An 18,985-nucleotide genomic window follows, 5' to 3' on the forward strand; every position below is an offset into this window, starting at 1 on the left:
AAGCTTGCAACTTCAGTCCCTCTACATTTGTGGACTTGAACACTCTTTCCCAGCTCCACAAACGAGCTTCGTTCGCCTCTCTACTCCATTGTACGGCAACTCCAACATCTGTCGAGGGCGCACATACGGCTTCTTGACACGATGCTGGCCACGTCGGCAGTTCGTGGTACCCCATTGAGGGCTGCCGCACGAAACATTGTCCGCAAGACCACCACGGTCAGTTTTGCTCCGCGCCTCCGTTTCTACAGCAAAAGAACGTGACCGGCTTAGAGCTTCTGCTGACATTAATTACAGCGTGCCGCATCCTCGAGCTCCTCCGAGGCGGCGTCCTCTCCCTTCTACCTCACAGCAGGCGCCTCTGCCGCAACCGTCGCAACCATTGGCTCAATCGCCTGGTATTACCATGTCTATGGCCGAGATGTTTTTGCCATGACACCGGCAGAAGAGGGGTGAGCTTGACGGGCCAAAATTTGGAGCGACTAGAGGCTGACGACTGGGTTTAGTTTGCATCCGACACAGTACCCGTGGGAGCACGCAAAATGGACCAAGACCTTCGATCATGCAGCGTAAGCATCAGACGAAGACTTGAAGATGATAAATTGACGTTTTCCAGTCTTCGAAGAGGATTCCAAGTCTACCGAGAAGTTTGCGCCGCATGCCACTCTCTCACGCGTATACCGTATCGAGCTCTGGTTGGAACGATGATGACGGTCGATGAGGCCAAAGCTCTGGCAGAAGAGAACGAATATGACACCGAGCCCAACGATGAAGGCGAGATTGAGAAGCGACCGGGAAAGCTGTCCGACTACATTCCAGCCCCTTACAAGAACGACGAGGCTGCTCGTGCCGCCAACAATGGTGCTTTGCCCCCGGATCTATCGCTGATGGTCAAGGCCCGACATGGCGGCTGCAACTACATCTTCAGCCTGTTGACCGGCTATCCGGAAGAGCCACCTGCCGGCGCCACTGTCCAATCCGGCTTGAACTTCAACCCCTACTTTCCCGGAACCGGTATTGCGATGGCGCGGGTGTTGTACGACGGTCTCGTCGAATACGAAGATGGCACGCCGGCGACGACCTCCCAAATGGCCAAGGATGTGGTTGAATTCCTGAACTGGACAGCGGAACCGGAGATGGATGACCGCAAAAAAATGGGCATCAAGGTTCTCATCATCGGCACTGCACTGCTCGCGCTGAGCGGCTGGGTCAAGCGTTACAAGTGGTCTCCTCTCAAGAACAGAAAGATTGTATATAATCCTCCCGTCGGCCGGCGTAGCCCACCACGACCGTGATGGGATGGTGACAAAAGGAGATGATGCGAGTCGGTTTGGGAAGAGCTCATCGTGTTCCCGGTGGCAAGACAGCCGGTTGTTTGTAAACAATGAAGACATACCAATTTCAACAGAAGCCACAGGGTGTAGTATTTTCCAGAAGTCGCGTCCATCATTTCGCCCCATCTCCAGTCATTAAATCCAGGGTATCTAGAGTTCTCTCACATTCTATGGTCGTCAAACACCGTCGTTCTAACCCTTGTTCCACGGCGATCAATGCTTCCAGAGCTTCACCTGCTTATCTTTACCGCCGCTAGCCACGCATTTCCCATCTTGACTCCAGTCCAGGGCAAAGACTTCGTCCTTGTGGCCTGGCAGGTCTTCCTTCAGTTTCCCTGTCTTGACATCCCACACCTTCACCGTTGTGTCCTTGGAAGCACTGGCTAGAAGTCTGGAATCGCTGGACCATGCCACCATGTACACGGCGCCAACATGGCCACGGAGAGTGGAGATGAATTTTCCATCTCGAGCGTTCCACAGCTTCACGCTGTTGTCGAATGACGCCGAGGCGATGTATAGCCCGTCGGGAGAAAATGAAACGTGTAAGACCTGTTTCTGATGCCCGAGTAGTCGCGCGATCGGTTTCACTGCAGCATTCGAGTCGGCAGGGATGGCGGACGGATCCCAGAGAAATATGGTATTATCGTCTGAAGCGGATATGAGCTTCTCCACCAATTTGCCTTCTTGCGTGGCAGCCTCTGCGAATCTAGACTTTGCTTTCTTGATCTTCTCCTCAACTGTCTCTGGGACTTTGCCTGTATGATCGTGATAGGCAGTCCGCAGTACAAAGTCGGTGGATAGAGCCAAATGGTTCACCCAGTGCGTATGCGAAGACAGGGTGTGGAGGCAGTTCCAGGTTTTTGTGTTCCAGATCTTTATCGTCTTGTCCTGCGACGAAGTGAACATCCGATTGAGCCCGCCCCATCGCACGCAGGTGACGGAGCTCCTGTGTCCGGAGAGGCTCTCGTCAATGCGCCGAAGTACAACATCCCATATCCTGACGGTCCCGTCTTTGGAGGCTGATGCTAGTCGCGGCTTTCCTGGTGCCTGGGTATGATAAGGTTCCCAAGCGAGGCTTGTAATCCATTTAGTGTGGCCTTTGAGCGGGCCTCCCAGGGCCTCTCCGGTCTTTGGGTCCCAGAGTCGTATAGTGTTGTCCATGCTGCCAGTCGCAAGAATCTTGCCATCAGGGGACCACGATACCACAAGGACCCAACTCGTATGGCCTTTCAAAGTATGCAGAGGTGTCCCTGTGTCGCAGTCCCATATCCGTGCAGTGTTGTCTCCACTTCCTGTAGCCATTCTGGAGGAAGACTCGGGGGAAAAGGCTGTTGCAAGTATAGCTTCGCCATGTCCAGATATCGAGGCAGAACATCTGGAGACAGCACGCACGCGAAAGACAGCTTGAGGGATGAACTGGAGAATGATATTGTCCTCGGTACTCTTGAATCCAGGTCGCAAGACAGAATTGTATAGATCGGTTTGCACATCTAGAAGCTCTGATTCCGAGCCTGTAGAACGATCGTTGCGGAAGAAGAATCGGTAGGGAAGGCGGTCGCCAGGTTCCTAATATCGTGTCAGCCTCCGAGTAGTGAGGCAGAGAATCAATCAACATTCTTACATTTCCCTGTATGGTATTGAGGAGCGTCTCGAGATTTTTGACGGTTGCATCCTTGACAGGCACTGCGACAACAGGCCCCGTCGACTTCCCCGTGCTCTGGTCGACGAATTGCACCCTCACGCTGCCCAAATGTTTGGGTATTATTGCATCTTCAAGCGCCTTTTCTGCCTTTTCAGCAGCGAGGATCTTTTGCCTCTTACTCGGAGGAGGCACGACTGTGGCCATAACTGCGCCCACCTGCTGGTTCTAGTGTTGAGTTGGGCAAGTCGGTGCAAGACTCGCTCCAGCAGACTCGCAGTTTCGGGAAAAATTAATATGGGCAGAGCCAGCCTCGTGCGGGGGAAGCCTCGTCGGCAAACCTTCCAACCTAACCCTGTACTCCGTACGGATACCTACCACCTACCTCCCTGCTTATTAGTTGGTCTACCGTGGCTATATCACTCTTCTCCTGATGATGTACATCTTTGTTCTCCGTGGCAGAGCTGGCATTGTCTTACTATCAGGCAACTGAAGACTTACCTCCATCATCTCCTCACCATGCCGTCTGCCAGCGTAGCTACTGTCTCCTCGACTCTTCCTGGATCTCACAACTCATTAGGAACATCTGCAGTTCCAGCAACCAGTCGATGGCGCCTCAGAACCAGTAGGACGTCCGCTGACTACAGCAACAATGAGGTCATCTGTGCCATTAGCGAATTGCGTGGAATATCTCCTACCGTCGCTCTCTCCTTCGTCAATGTCTACACTTCCGAAGCTATTCTCTGCCAGCTCGTGGATACTCAAACATATGCTCGCACCTGCCACAAGCTCAAAGTCTATGAGCCCTCTGAGATTCTTTACATGGCAAATGCCGTCGACTCGAAGCTCATATCCATTGTCTCGGAGAATCTCGATGTGGACAATGGGGGACCCGTAGGCACCAAACTCGACCGCAGGTATTGGTCTGAGAGTAGCGGCCACGATTACGTTCAGCGCCTCGCCTTTCCTGACGATCTGGAATCTTTGAAAATGGCTCTAGCAGGCAACCATCTCGCGACATGCTGTTTCTCTGCAGTATGGTGCCGGCTGAGCCCAGCTCGTGCGGTCGATTGCTGATGATGGTAGGTTATGAATTTTGTCGACATGGGATTGCAGAAGACCTTTGCCACTCAGACATTACGTATAAAGTTCGAGACAGCAGAAGGCTCTATGATGATTGATCTCTCCACCATCGCTTCTCTGGAATTGGTCCAGAATCTTGAACATGTCAAGTCCAAGGATTGCTTATTCGGGCTGCTGAACGAAACCTTTACGCCAATGGGGGCCCGATTCCTGCGAAGCAACATTCTGCAGCCATCAACCGATACTAGAAAGATCGGTAAAAGGCATGAAGCTGTGGACGAACTTGTCTCGAGACATGACATGCTGTTCGCAGTCCGTTCCGGTACTGGCCCCATCAAAGGGGAAGAATTTGCTAATTCAGGGCAGCTTTGAAGTCTTTCGTAGACACTGATCGTGTACTGGCAGCTGTCTGTGTCAATTATGCCCTAGCTGCCGTTCAATCGCTGACCGAAACAGCTTGTAGTGATTCAGACCAAGCTCGGAATTCAGTTCGCCGAACAGTCGGTCAACCAGGTGCTCATGCTCAAGACCTTTGTGGATTCCATCAAGCCACTGTGGCAAGCGCTCACCGGTACCAGCAGTGAAGAGCTGCAGGAGATACGGCAGGGAAGATGATGGTGCTCTGTCCACTGCGCTCAAACTAACAGTAGCAGCTTTGTGACCCGACCAACTATGCAGAAATCGATGGTTTGATCAGAGACAGTCTCAACCCTGACGTGACTTACTCGACCAAACCGACAGAGTTGCGCAACCAGCGTGTTTATGCCGTTCAGGTGCTGAAGATTTGTGACACGCTGGCCTGGCTCCCCGAGACTGATTCTCGTCTAGGCAGGGGTCAACGAATTCCTCGACGTTGCCAGACAGACGTACCGGGAGATTAGCCAAGACGTGTTTGATATGGTAGAAGAGGTCAAAAGTACGCTGCAAGCCGCTACCGTGTGTTTTCTTTTAACAGGTCCGTCTAGACACACAAGGACTCGACCTCGACTTGAAATTCGACACGCCTCGCCAATTCTACCTGCGCCTTCCCGCCGCTCAGCTCGAAGACAAGCCAATTCCCGATTTCTTGGTCAACATCTATCGACGGAACAAGTTCATCGAGTGCCAGACCCTGGAGCTGATCAAGATGAACCAGAAGATCAAGGATGCCCACAACGAGGTCATCAGCCTCAGCGACCAGGCGGTTCAGGAGCTCATCGAGTCTGTGCGCTCGAAAATCCATCCTCTTTTCAAGATCAGCGAAGCGATTGCCATGCTCGACATGCTAGCAGGGTTTGCCCATCTAGCCATAGCCAACGACTACGTCCGATCAGAGCTGCTCGACACCTTGGCGGTCAAGGCCGGTCGCCACCCTATCCGCGAGAAGGCCCAGACGGACAAATACGTGGCTAACGACATCTACGCGACCGAGCAGAACCGCTTCCAGATCATCACGGGCTGCAACATGAGCGGCAAAAGCACATATATCAGGTCAATCGCTCTAATGGCCGTCATGGTGCAGATCGGCTGCTTCGTGCCTGCGACGTACGCGTCGTTCCCCATCACGTACCAGCTGTTTGCGCGTGTTTCGACCGACGACAGCATCGAAGCCAACGTGTCGACGTTTGCCTCGGAAATGCGCGAGGTGGCATTCATTCTACGCAACATGTCGGCGCACAGCTTGGTGCTGATCGACGAGCTGGGCCGCGGCACCAGCACGACCGACGGGCTCGCCATCGCCGTCGCCATCGCCGAAGAGCTGATCAAGTCCAAGGCCCTGGTATGGTTCGTCACGCATTTCCGCGACCTGCCGCGCATCCTGGCCGAGCGCGCCGGCGTGGTCAACCTGCACCTAACCGTCGACATCAACGCCGACGCCTCCAAGCTGAAAATGCGCTACACGATTGCCCAGGGGTACGAGGAGGAGAGGTTCTACGGGCTCGCGCTCGCCCGCGTCGTCGACCTCCCCGAGACAGTTGTCGACGTGGCCACCCGCGTCTCCCACGCCCTACATGAGCGGAACGAAGCCCGGCGGCAAAACACCCGTACCCTCACGGCCGCAAGACGAACCAAGCTGCTGTTGAACTTGCGCGAGCAGCTTTCCCAGGCGCGTGAGAGCTGCCGCACCGCCAGCCCGGACGCGGGAGAATTGCGGGCTTGGCTGGCAAGACTGCAAGTCGAGTTTTCCGTCCGGATGGGAGCGCTCGACGCCGAGGCGGAGATGGAGATGGACGAGACCGACAATGAGGGCAGGATGGACGAGACCGACACTGAGGGCAGGATGACCGAGGCAGTAGCAGTAGAAGAGCATGATGTGCATCATGTCGACGAGGACGAGGTTGAACATGTTCAAGACACCCTGGTCCGTACAGGACACGAATGAGTCTAGGAAAGGCTGAAGCAGGTCATGCCGTCGAGTAAAGGTAAGGTAAAGAAGGCAAGGAGAAGGCGTAGTGCTTTGTAGCAGCCACATCAATCAAGGTCAGAGGCACATAGATCAAAGCGTATTTGCAGTACGACAGGCGAGCAGCTTATGCAACTTCAATGCTATGTCTTGTATTCTTGTAGGCTCACAGACAAAACTCGGCTGTGTCGCCCATCTACTACCTAGGTAGTCTGACTACACCACACCCCTCGATTTATAGAGTCCAAACGACCACTCTGCCATCAACACCACTGGTGCTGAACTTGCTCACGGCACCGGCGGATCCTTCATAGACGCGGACGGTGTTGATGGTATTCTGGTGCGTAGTGTTCAGCTGGGTGTCGTCCTTGACTTTGCCCTTGAGATCCATCTGGCGAAACATGTGCAACGCCGACTCCTCGCGTGCGGAAGCCAGGCCTGGCCGATGTTTGGTCTCGATGCTACCGGCCAAGTCCCAGCCATTCTCGCCTCCGCGGAAGCGGAAAGCCTCGCAGTCATAGCCCGCCGCAATGATTTCCGCCTCGCCGTTCCAGATCAGGCTGGTGAAAGGCAAGGTCTGCACCGAGATGTTGACCATGGCACGCGGCGGCTGCTCGGGCCCGGAGGGATAGACGACCGTGATACTGCTGTCGTGGGCGGCGAAAGCCAGGGCGTCCCCGCTGGGCGAGAACGAAATGGCATGGACCCAGCCGGCCGAATCGTTGAGGTATTCGCCACAGACCGTGTTGAAGGGCAGACGCTCGCCCCAGACGCTGGGCTCAGGCCGAGCGTCGATGCCTTTGATGAAGCCGGAAAACACACGCGCGTGCGAGTCGGTCGATCCGGCTGCCAGCAGCACCGAATTCGGGTGCCAGGCCACCGTGGTGATGGTGCTGCGGATCGGCTTCTTCAGGTGCTTCGACACCCACCAGTCATTCTCCTCTTCAAAGTAGCAGACCGCAATCACCCGCGCTCCGGAGCCAACGGCGAATTTCTTCTCCGATGGCGACCACCGCACAAACGTCGCGGCGCGGTTGATACGAAGTAGCACCAGGGTCGGTTTCCAGCCCGTGGGCGAAGGCTCCCATACGTAAGCATTTCGGTCTGGATTTTGAGAAGTTAACGGAGTGCTTTCTGCGAGGGGGTCGCGTATCAGCTAGAAGGCCGTTGCCTACCCTGCGAGCAAGTGACGATCATGCCGCTGTTTGGGGCGATATCCACGCCCGTCACCGTCTTGTCATGGCCCTTGAGCTCATCTTTCAGCACGAATTTCGGGCCTGACCGGTGGTACAGCTCGACATTGTTGTCTCGTGCGACTGCGAGGGTCTGACGGTCGGCGGAGAAGGAGTGGTCGGCGATGGGATGGTGGAAGAGGTGATGCACTTCGGGTCCAGACATGATGGGGGGAGATTGAGGTGGTGCGATAGGAGGAGCTCTCTACTACCGCGGCGAGAAAGTAGATGGAGGGAGGTGGAGGTGGAAGGTGAATGTACAGAGTGGATTGAAGAGTGAAGAATGAATGAACAGGTCAGTCGTAGGATGACGCGGAAGTGAAGGGCCGGCAGATCCTCGGCATTCAGCCTTGTGCTCAGCCTCGTGTTGGCTGATGCCTTCAGCTGTCACAACCTAGACTGTCTACATTCTATACGGCGTGAATGTATCAGTCAGTGACTGACACGGATACGTTGAGGAAAACGATATTTTGTAGCTGCCACCCTATAAGGCCGGGCGACTGCTATATAGATGCCATCGACCGAGTAGACTCCTGGGCGCACTTAGAGCACATAGGGTATCATTTCTTTTCTTGGTCATAGCATCGTTGGGCGTGGGTGCAGTTACTTTTGATACAGTCCAACTCGAAGAGCCTCACCGGACTCAGCATACTCCGTACTAGAAGCTGGCCATCTCCAGCCATGTGCCAACGAATGCCAACCTCCCCAGCTCCGCGCTACTCTCCCATGCCTCCTGGGGCCTATCCTTGTCACCTTTGGTACCAAGCCTTGTGCTCACCTCAGATTCGTCGGCCACCATTTTCCGTCGGAATTCGGCGAAGCTGAGCTTACCATACCCTCCTCGTTGTCGCGCTTCTGTGTCAATCGCATCATGTCGGAGCCAAAGGTCGTAGGTGTTTCGCGCCTCAACTGGGTCGCCAGAGAAGGGATCTGGCTGGGTCTTCGCGCTTGCCGGCTCAGACTCGTTCGGACGGAACTGTGGAAGAGTAGGGTCGCAATAAGACCTAGACGAGTTCGTCTCTTGCTCTGTTTTCGGTATCTCGCCTGCGGCACCGTCCCCAAACATCAATTCTATATGATCTTCGGGGTCGGGATCGGGATCGGGATCAGGTGACAGTCTCTCGTCGGATTTCGCTTCCACCAAGTCTTCGGGTCCGTCCGGCTTCTGAGCAGATTCACGCACCGGTGCGCTTTGCAATAACTGTTCGGTCCTCAGCCTATCGGCCTCTTCCAAAGCTTTGTCGTGCTGCTGTTTTCCCGCCTCAAGCTTCTCCCGGTACCGGTCCATTTCTTTACGGAACCTGTGCCGGTCGTTCCGTGTATAGTGAGCCGTCACCCACTCATCTTCCTTCTCCTTGAACAGGGCATCTAGAAGTTCATTAAACCCTTGTTGAACGGCCTGGTACAGGATATCCTTGCCAATGTCTGCTTCGGCCTGCCCAAGCTCGTAACCACCCCATCGTTCGTTGACAGGTACGCTGCGTGACGAGGCATTTGAACGTGTTTCAAAGTCGGTATCGATGGCGCTGTCATCGAATCGCACTTTGGATGAGGATCGTGACTGTATCGACGGTCTTCGTGGACTCGAGGTCGTCACGCGCCTGGCTTTTTTGGGCCTTGATGTGGTGGGTTCGTCATCAGAACTGTCAGGTTCTGTGTATCCGGGTGGTCTGGTAAGCCCTTCCTCCTCATCCAGGTAAAATTGTCTTCGGCGCCACCGTTCTTCCACGGCCGTGGCCCGCATAGACCTTTCGGCTTCGTCGCCCTCATTGTCCAGGCGTTGTGACTGTGCAAATAACACTCTGCTCCTGTCCACCGGATCCGTGACGTCCTCAAGGGCAACCTCCCGCCCTAGAGCGTTGACAATGTCCTGAGGTTCGGGGGTGTGCACTGGAGGCCAGCCATATGCCTGGAGAGGGGGTTCAGGCCCCGCAAGTTCTTCCTCGGTCGCGTCGTCCGGGTCTTGCATTCCAGAAGCATTGAACGGGACACCAGGGAGATGGATCAGAGCTTCGTCCTCGATCGGTTCTTCCCTAAAGGACCGGAACGGATGATTTCTGATCCGATTGTTCATAGCAACGTTGCCAATGGCACGAGCGCGATCTCCTCGCATGTCGGCGTCAGGCTGTAGCACACCTCGGGAGCCATTAGATAATTCCAATTCCCCGTTCGCTTGACGCTGCTTGTCCTGACCAGTTCTAGACTCATGTCCATAGAGCATGCCTCCACCAAAGGCGGCACTGATCGGTTGGCTTCCCCGAACCACTTCTCGAATCTCTTCTTCCACGTAGCCGAAGTCCTCTTGGGCGTTGATCATCTCGCGACTTAGCTCTTTGTTCAAAGCAAAATACGCACGAAAGATGCGGAGGAAATCTTTGCGGTCGACGAATCCATCCGAGTCAAGGTCATAACCATCGAATATTCGCTTGAGGCGGGCATACCGTGACTTATTCTGCAATCGTGCCAGGCCACGGATGTATTCATCGAAGCCGATGAGCCCGTCGTTGTTGGTGTCGTAGAAGGCAAATATTCGGTCGTAGATTAGGTTGGCGGGTGAAGGTTTGTCCGCGGCAGAAGGGATGAAGTATGCGTCGAACGCTTTTCGATCAATGGCCACGCCCAGCCCAGTGGGATCGGTGGGCCAGTAGTGGCCAGCGAGGCATTTGAACTGCTCATAGAGGGCATCCATCTCAGTGCGGTCCATCCCCGTCTGTTCCAGTAAGGGCTTGGAGAGGTCTTTCGGCAAGGACGAGGGAAATGCGTTGGGGGTTCCAGGATACCATTTTGGAATAACCTGCTTAATATTACCTCTAGAGGGAGCCGGAATTCGAATCTTGAAGAAGACGTGACTCTTGATATGACCTGAGCTTGCCTCGCAGCTTTCGCAAAGATCATAGTCGAAGCAATTTGCACAATGATACCGGATCCCTTGAATCGGGTGGACACCGCAGCTGTTGCATTCGACGCCACGGTGGATGTAGCCCTCCCTCCGCGCCTGTTCGCCGGCGATGTGATAGAGGAGATCGAGCATGTTCTGGCTGCCCTCGGGATCTTCATCATTGTTACTGTACGAGATCTCACTCTCGTCGTCGTCGTCCCTCGCTGGATTGGCCAAGGCGTCCAGAGCATCTTGAGTAGCGAATCCTCCCACAGCGCCGTCTATCTGCAGAGGGGGCATGCGAGGGCTTTGAATGGGCGCATCAAGAGGGCTCCACTCCTCACTGAGATGAAATTCACCTTCGTCGAAAGCCTTGACCACCTCGTAGACAATCTCCTCCGCCACATCCAGGAGTTCTAGACCTCGGGCAATAATGTAGGCGTCATCGCCAATGATATATCCTTCGGGATACTCTTCGCGGAGAAAGTTCTGGGTGAAGACGCCGTGAACATGCAATCGCAGGCAGTCTTTTTGGTAGGGCGAGAGTGGCGCTGGCGAATGCTGCAAGAGATAGACATAGATGGATCTCAAATTGCAAGGAATGAGGGTCAAGTCCACTCCTTGGGCGTCTTCCGGGGTGGGGAAAAACCACTTGTTCTGATATTCTCCGTAGCCGTGTCTTCGCTCATTGCGTTCCTCCAAGTGGTTGATGGCTCGCTCGGTAGGATCGTAGTCGAGGGGAGGCTGTTCGAAGAAAGGACGCCAGCGCCGCCTGTGCCTGGGTCTGCGGACGGCATTGCTGCGATGAAGGGCAGCTGAGTGTTCTGGCTGTGCTTTCGATCGCTGGAAGTAGGCGTAGAATGCCGCAGTGAGCGCTACTGTGCTGGCCAGGGCCACAAGCAATGGTCTCCGATAACTCTGGTCAGACATGATGAGAACATGTTTGACAAGGTTCTGCCGAGAAAGGATGTTTTGCTGCCTCGCCCATTACAGAGTACTAGGTAAATTCCTGTAGAATGTAGAGCAGAGACATGGGCGAGGCCGCTGCGGTGCAGGCTCGACGAAGCACACAGTATCCGTACAACAGTTGGATACTCCGCCGTACATCAACTATGGCGGATTTGGGGGCCACAGTGGCAGTTGGGTCTACACCATCCCGGAGTCCAGAGTAATAACCCGGAACATTTGAAGCAAGGGACACTATCAACTCAGCCCTGTTTTCTTTCACTCGCTCAACTGTTTCATACACTGACAAAGATGAGGCGCGTTGCTAGCCTGCCCTTTTGCGTGGGCATTGTTGGCGCGGAGCGGGATCAGCTGGCTGTGCTGGTCTGCCTTTGTACATGCGGCTGAATCTGCGCTGAGTATGCTACGGCATTGCAACGAGCTCTACGAGTCTCCTTTGTTGTACTCCGTAGATGTTGAACCCCTGAGCGATCCTTCACAGAACGCCACCCTGGAAACAATGTCGCTCCTCTTAGATCGATGGTATGTCTACGAGGCTGTCCATCGCTTGGGCCCAGCATCACCCACGTCTCCCTCTCCATCTACCAACTACGAGCACCACTACTTTGTCAATCCCGACCCGGACGGCCATGCCTTTGGTTAGCCTCAGCGTCTTCGAGGACCTGCACCTGCCGGAAGGCGAAAGAGTCACTTACCGACAATATACACACTGCACCAGTTTGTATGCTTTCAGGACCTCATTGCACCTGCCTCTTCTCATCTTTTCATCTTCTTACCCTTCCTTCATAAGGCTTTTCACCTCATCAGACTCTTCTTCTTCTTCTTCTTCTTATCATCATCTTCTTTTTTCAACGTATAAGTCTACTATTTGAATTTCCAAGATGTCCAGCACCAATACTCCAGATCTCGCTTCAAAAAGGCAGACTCGCTTTAAATCAGACAAGAAACGTCGCAACAGGCCGTCTCCAGAACAACAGGAACAACAGTCACCATGGAGACATTCCACCCTCCTTGCTCTCCAGGCAAACTTCTTTGGACTGCTGTTCGTCCCGCCCTTTATTTGCCTTGTCTTCCTGTTTTACACTCCCGCGATTGACTCCGAGAAAACATTCCAAATAACGGCCGGCATACTTGGAGGCACTTGTACCTGGTTGGGAGGCTGGGCAATACAGCAATATGGCGTGATGCCGCAGGTCTCGCGTTGGAAATTAGTCCTGCTAGCAAATCTGGTCTGGTCATACACTGCCGCCGTCCTTTACCTGTTTACCCTCACCTCTTTTGGTGAAGGACGCAACCGAGGGGACTGAAATGAACTCGCAGCCCCAGTCACAAACCGTCCTCTACCACGATTCCAACCTGCGAGAATCACACCATCCATGCCAACCTTCAGGAGGTTGCATTCCTTTTGTTGGTGTATATTGCTGTGCGGTGGAAGGGGATCGCGCAGATACGTTGCTGGAGGGAACACACCCCCTGCTGCTGTCGTTTGACGGCAGGGGGTCTAGTGAAAAGCGAAGGAGAATCCCGGGTATTGAGCTGAAGCGAGCAGAGAGAATGCCATACCACAGAGAAGGAAAAAACCATGTTATCGGCAGGGAGACGAGAGACATAGGCACATGACGAAGCTCCCAACCATGGGATCGTAGACTAGTGCTCTGCATATTTAAGGCAGGCGGGTAATGACTTTTTCTTGTTACTGCTACTAATTGCAAGTATCCCCGATGACAGTCTCCGGTGCCCTATTCTTTAGCCAGCACATGCGTCTGACATTTAGTGTGTACAGAGTCGTCAGGACCTCAATCTGCTGGCATTGGAGCCGGTCCACTGCCCATTAATGTCCACTGTCCACTGTCCACTGTCCACTGTCCACTGTCCACACGGCATCTCGATGCTCCACAGACTCGTGGATCCTGGTCCTGCCGGCTCCCATTGATCATTGGTGTGGCTCGGTAGCCTTGCGCATGTGAAAAGACGAAACTGCACTGTTGTGCCTCGGCTGAAGAGGCTGACAGAAGAAGATGGATCCTTTGGTCATAGTAACACAACACACTACGGAGTACAGAAGAATGGCCTTTACTGGAAGAGGTAGGCGACCGGCGCCACGGAACATGCCATCGTCAGTTAGTATGCCCGGGCGCCTCGTGCCTGTACGTATCTCGATCGAACATCGGGATCTTCGTATACGAGATACGCGCAGGACTACACATGCGCAGAATTAGTATACGGTCAGACCACCGCGCGGTCCACCCTCGCTCACGCCGTGCCTGTCACAGCCTGCGCCTGGGGCCCTGTGCCCCAGTGGCTCCGGATCTGGATCTGGCATTGTTGATTGTCGATGATTAGTTCTCTTGGTATTAGATAGAAAAATGTCGTCGGTCGCCGGGCTTGGAGCTCCCTCCACCTCGACGACAGCTCGGTGCTGAGGACCAGCTTCAAGCTTCAACAACGTTCATCAGCCCAACGCAGGACAAGACGTGCACGTGGCCATGTCCACAACCACCTCCACGCTCAACGGGTCTCGAGAACATGACGACACCCTCGATCGAGAAAACCCGACTGAGGCCAGGACTGAAACTGAAACTGAAAATGAAACTGGGACCGGGGCCACGCATTTCGAGCCCATCTGGTCGGAGGCGGAACGGCGACATCTACGTCGCATCGCAACCAGCCAGTCTAGTCGGTCTGCCGGAAGCCAGCAGGGCGGCGGACACAACCATAGCCGCACACACACGCCGACACAGCCGGCCACGCGCCCGGAACTCGATCCGCTCAGTGACAAATTCAGCCTCAGCGAATGGATGAAATGCAAAGTCGAGCAGTTCGCGGCCGGGGCGATCCAACGGCGACACACGGGTGTGCTCTTCCAGAACCTCTCGGTGCACGGGACGGCGGCGGAAATCAAATTGCAGAAAAGCGTGGGCTCGATCCTCACGGCGCCGTTGCACCTGAAGCAAATCGCGCAGGGGCGGCAGCGGCACAAGGCAATCCTGCAGAACTTCGATGGCCTGGTCAATCGCGGCGAGATGCTGCTCGTGCTGGGCCGGCCCGGGTCCGGCTGCTCGACCTTTCTCAAGTCCATCTCAGCCAACTACGAAGGGCTGAGCCTCGGCGAGGGAAGCAGCATCAGCTACGACGGGATTCCGCAGAAGGTGATGAAGGAGCAATTCCGCGGTGATATTCTGTATAACGGCGAGACTGAGAAGCGTGAGCAGGACTCCCTACTCCCTTTTCCCTGCTCCCTCTCCCTACTCTCTGGATGTATCACAGGCTGACCCGGTAGACACTACTCACAGATTTCCCCCAACTCACAGTCGGCCAGACGCTCACCTTTGCGGCGGCAGCTCGGGCCCCGCGGAGCCGCGAGCCCGGCATGTCGCGAACAGACTACATCAACCAGGTGCGGGACGTGGTACTGGCGGTGTTCGGGCTCTCACACGCGATCGACACCAAGGTCGGGTCGGACTATGTACGCGGGGTGAGTGGCGGCGAGAGGAAGCGGGTGTCGATCGCGGAGATGGCGCTGGCAGGCTCGCCGCTGAGTTGTTGGGACAATGCGACGCGCGGGCTGGACTCGGCGTCGGCGTTCGAGTTCGTCAAGGCGGTCGAACTCAGCTCGCGCATCTTCGGCACCACGCATCTGGTGGCGGCGTACCAGGCGTCGCAGGCCATGTACGATCGGTTCGACAAGGTGATCGTGCTGTACGAGGGCCGCGAGATCTTCTTTGGCGCCACGGCGCAGGCCAAGCCGTTCTTCGAGAACATGGGCTGGCGGTGCCCGGCGCGGAAAAGCACCGGCGACTTCTTGACCGGGCTCACCAGTCCGCGGGAGCGCGAGGCCAAGGAAGGCTGGGAGACGCGCGTGCCCCGGACGGCGGAGGAGTTTGAGCAGTACTGGCGGAACAGCGCCGAATTCCACGCCCTCCGGGGTGAGATGGCGGCGGCGCAGGAGCGGTTCGAGCGCGAGGGCACGACGGCCGAGGAGTTCCTGGCCAGCAAGCGGCAGCGGCAGGCCAAACACACGCGGGCCAAGTCGCCGTACACGATCAACAATGGCATGCAGGTGGCGCTGTGCACGCGGCGGGCGTACCAGCGCATCTGGAACGACATCGCGTCGACGGCGACCACGATCGGCGGCAACATTGTCATGGCGCTGATCATCGCGTCGCTGTTCTACGGCACGCCGTTCGGCACGCAGGCCTTCTTCTCCAAGAGCAGCCTGCTCTTCTTCACCGTGCTGCTCAACTCGCTGATGACGGTGACCGAGATCAACGCCCTGTACGGCCAGCGCCCGATCGTGGAGAAGCACGCCTCGTACGCCTTCTACCACCCCTTCGCCGAGGCGCTGGCCGGCGTGGTGGCCGACCTCACCATCAAGATCGCAGCCAGCGTCATCTTCAACACCATCATCTACTTCCTGGGCGGGCTGCGCTACGAGGCCGGCCCGTACTTCATCTTCTTCATCGTCAACTTCGCCGCCCTGCTCTCCATGAGCAGCATCTTCCGCACGGTTGCCGCCACCACCAAGACCATCTCCCAAGCCCTGGCTGCCGCCGGCGTCATCCTCATCGCCGTCGTCGTCTACACCGGCTTCGTGATCCCGCGGCCCAACATGCATCCGTGGTTCAAGTGGCTGACCTGGATCGACCCCTTGGCCTTTGCCTTCGAGGCCCTGATGGTCAACGAATTCCACGGCCGAGACTTCCCCTGTTCCAATGTCGTCCCGGCCTACCCGGGCTTCACCAACGGCTCCGGCGACATGTTTGTCTGCGCCGAGAAAGGCGCGATTCCCGGCCAGCTGTTTGTCAACGGCGACCGCTATCTGGAAGCGAGCTTCGGTTACCAGCATTCGCACCTGTGGCGCAACTTTGGCATCCTGCTCGGCTTCCTCTTCTTTTTCTTGATTCTCTACCTGACCGTCACCGAGTTCAACTCACATTCGACCTCGAGCGCCGAGGCCCTGGTGTTCAAGCCCGGCCATGTGCCCAAGACCATCCAGCAGGGCGTGTCGGAAAAGAAGTCCCAAGCCGTGGTGGAAGAGCCGGGGACCCAGGATGAAGAGTTGGATGCCCTTCCGAAGCAGGGCGACGTGTTCATGTGGCGCAATGTCTGCTACGACATCAAGCTCCGCAAGGACCAGAAACGGCTGTTGGATCGCGTGAGCGGCTGGGTGAAACCCGGCACCCTGACGGCCCTGATGGGCGTGTCGGGCGCCGGCAAGACCACTCTCCTGAACGTGCTGGCCCAGAGAGTGTCGGTCGGGGTCGTCACGGGCGACATGTTGGTCAACGGCAGCCCTCTCGCCGCCAGTTTCCCCCGACGGACAGGATACGTGCAGCAGCAGGACCTGCATCTACACACGTCGACGGTGCGCGAGGCCTTGCGGTTCTCGGCGCTACTGCGTCAGCCGAAATCGACGCCGGTCGCTGAAAAGCATGCCTACGTGGAGAAGGTGATCCGGATGCTCAACATGGCCGACTTCGCCGACGCCGTCATCGGCGTCCCCGGCGAGGGATTGAACGTGGAGCAGAGGAAGCTGCTGACCATCGGCGTCGAGCTGGCGGCCAAACCCACGCTGCTCTTGTTCCTAGACGAGCCGACGTCCGGCCTCGACAGCCAGTCGAGCTGGTCGATTGTCTCGTTCCTGCGTAAGCTGGCCGACAACGGCCAGGCCGTGCTGTCGACCATCCATCAGCCGTCCGCCACGCTGTTCGAGCAATTCGACCGCCTCCTGTTTCTGGCCCAGGGCGGCCGCACCGTCTACTTTGGCGACATCGGCGACGACTCGCGCCTCCTGCTCGACTACTTCGAGCGCAACGGGGCGCGACGCTGCGGCGACAGCGAGAACCCGGCCGAATACATCCTCGAGCTCGCCGGCGCCGGTTCCGGAGCCCCCGGCCAGTCCAAAGTCGACTGGCCCGCGGTCTGGCGCGGCAGCAGTGAAGCCGCCGCAGTCGAGGCGGAGCTGGACGGCCTGCAGCGGACTCTGCAGGAGAAACATGCGCACGACACGGACGCGCCGGAAGACCACACCGAGTTTGCCATGCCGCTGTGGGACCAGCTGGTGACGGTGTCGATCCGCGTGTTCCAGCAGTACTGGCGCACGCCGACGTACATTGGCGGCAAGTACTCGTTGGGCATTGCGTCGGCGCTCTTCATCGGCTTCTCCTTCTACATCCCGGGCCATTCGATCCAGGCGATCCAGTCGATGATCTTCGCCATCTTCATGATGACGGCCATCTTCGCCGCGCTCGTGCAGCAGGTGATGCCGCAGTTCATCTTCCAGCGAGACCTGTACGAGGTGCGCGAGCGGCCGTCGCGCACCTACCACTGGGCGGCGTTCATGGTGTCCAACATTCTGGTCGAGATCCCCTACGCCGTGCTGCTGGGCATCATGGTCTTCGCCGCCTTCACCTACGCCGTGTTCGGCATCACCAGCGGCCAACACCAGGCCCTGCTGATGCTCTTCTGCGTCCAGTTCTTCGTGTTCGGGTCGACCTTTGCCCACATGGTCGTCGCCGCCCTCCCGGACGCCGAAACCGCGGGCCAGATCGCCACCCTCCTGTTCTACCTGACCCTCACCTTCAACGGCGTGCTGCTGCCCAGCGTCATGCTGCCGGGGTTCTGGATCTTCATGTACCGCGTCAGCCCCATGACTTATATCGTCAACGGCATCGCCACCGTCATCGCCGGTCGCCCCGTCCACTGTGCCACCAAGGAGCTTAGCCTCTTCCAGCCCTATCCGTCCCCGGGCACCACTTGCGGCCAGTACATGGCCCGCTATCTGCAGGCTGCCGGCGCCGCTGGAGGTGCTTTGATCAATCCCGACGCCACTGCCGATTGTCAGTATTGCTCGTTGAGAGTCACCGATCAGTTCCTGGGCGCGCGGGACATCAATGCCAACGACGGCTGGAGGGATTTCGGGATTGTTTGGGCCTTTGTTGCCTTCAACATCGCCGCCGCCATTTCTTTGTATTATTTGTTCCGCGTCAAAACTTGGGGGCGACGGTGATGTGCTTGAGATGAAAAGACTACCTGTATTCATATCTACGGGGACCATTCCATATACCATTTGAACACGCTCAATCCCTTCCATCACTATCCTCGACCCCAGCAGAAATGGGTAACCAATGACTTGAAGATGTTTCGTCACAACATTAGGTATGCATAATTACTACGCTGTAGGAAACTAGGCACCTACCCTACTAGGTATCAATGATAACGTGATACCGTCTGCCATCTTAGCTTAGCGAGTTGCCCATGAGCAGATATATTTATATAGGGAGTATACGTTTGTTCCACCGCATTGTATCCCGTCTAGTTGCATCAAGGATAGAACCACCTGCAGCTATTTCGTACTGTAGCTAAATGTACCTACTTCCTGCCTACCTACATAGTAGCGGTATCCACTTCCCATCGTACGGTACCCATGTATATACCTATGTATGTATATGTATACTCCGTACAGTATGACAG

General features: G+C 56.1%; 6 protein-coding genes across 6 annotated transcripts; 3 read left to right on the forward strand and 3 right to left on the reverse strand.

Moving 5' to 3' along the window:
* Positions 1 to 141: 141 nt before the first annotated feature.
* A1O3_08716 (cytochrome c1, heme protein, mitochondrial) lies at positions 142 to 1,292 on the forward strand (the record flags this gene model as incomplete). Its single annotated transcript, XM_007738813.1, has 4 exons — positions 142 to 216; positions 295 to 449; positions 504 to 566; positions 614 to 1,292. The coding sequence occupies 4 exons, from the start codon at positions 142 to 144 to the stop codon at positions 1,290 to 1,292; spliced, it is 972 nt and encodes a 323-aa protein (XP_007737003.1).
* A 252-nt stretch (positions 1,293 to 1,544) lies between these two features.
* On the reverse strand, positions 1,545 to 3,177 carry A1O3_08717 (uncharacterized protein; the record flags this gene model as incomplete). Its single annotated transcript, XM_007738814.1, has 2 exons — positions 1,545 to 2,897; positions 2,953 to 3,177. 2 exons carry the CDS (start codon positions 3,175 to 3,177, stop codon positions 1,545 to 1,547), a joined length of 1,578 nt encoding a protein of 525 aa, XP_007737004.1.
* Positions 3,178 to 3,489: 312 nt separating this feature from the next.
* A1O3_08718 (DNA mismatch repair protein MSH4) lies at positions 3,490 to 6,415 on the forward strand (the record flags this gene model as incomplete). The annotated part of the gene is made up of 7 exons (XM_007738815.1): positions 3,490 to 4,005; positions 4,057 to 4,375; positions 4,420 to 4,460; positions 4,510 to 4,587; positions 4,707 to 4,826; positions 4,882 to 4,969; positions 5,019 to 6,415. The coding sequence occupies 7 exons, from the start codon at positions 3,490 to 3,492 to the stop codon at positions 6,413 to 6,415; spliced, it is 2,559 nt and encodes an 852-aa protein (XP_007737005.1).
* A 256-nt stretch (positions 6,416 to 6,671) lies between these two features.
* Positions 6,672 to 7,834, reverse strand: A1O3_08719 (actin like protein 2/3 complex, subunit 1A/1B; the record flags this gene model as incomplete). The annotated part of the gene is made up of 2 exons (XM_007738816.1): positions 6,672 to 7,540; positions 7,612 to 7,834. The coding sequence occupies 2 exons, from the start codon at positions 7,832 to 7,834 to the stop codon at positions 6,672 to 6,674; spliced, it is 1,092 nt and encodes a 363-aa protein (XP_007737006.1).
* A 492-nt stretch (positions 7,835 to 8,326) lies between these two features.
* On the reverse strand, positions 8,327 to 11,476 carry A1O3_08720 (uncharacterized protein; the record flags this gene model as incomplete). Its single annotated transcript, XM_007738817.1, has 1 exon — positions 8,327 to 11,476. The coding sequence occupies one exon, from the start codon at positions 11,474 to 11,476 to the stop codon at positions 8,327 to 8,329; it is 3,150 nt and encodes a 1,049-aa protein (XP_007737007.1).
* A 2,522-nt stretch (positions 11,477 to 13,998) lies between these two features.
* A1O3_08721 (ATPase) lies at positions 13,999 to 18,521 on the forward strand (the record flags this gene model as incomplete). The annotated part of the gene is made up of 2 exons (XM_007738818.1): positions 13,999 to 14,716; positions 14,806 to 18,521. 2 exons carry the CDS (start codon positions 13,999 to 14,001, stop codon positions 18,519 to 18,521), a joined length of 4,434 nt encoding a protein of 1,477 aa, XP_007737008.1.
* Positions 18,522 to 18,985: the final 464 nt, after the last annotated feature.

This window comes from Capronia epimyces, assembly GCF_000585565.1.
Source record: "Capronia epimyces CBS 606.96 chromosome Unknown aczIQ-supercont1.8, whole genome shotgun sequence".
Taxonomy (NCBI): domain Eukaryota; kingdom Fungi; phylum Ascomycota; class Eurotiomycetes; order Chaetothyriales; family Herpotrichiellaceae; genus Capronia; species Capronia epimyces.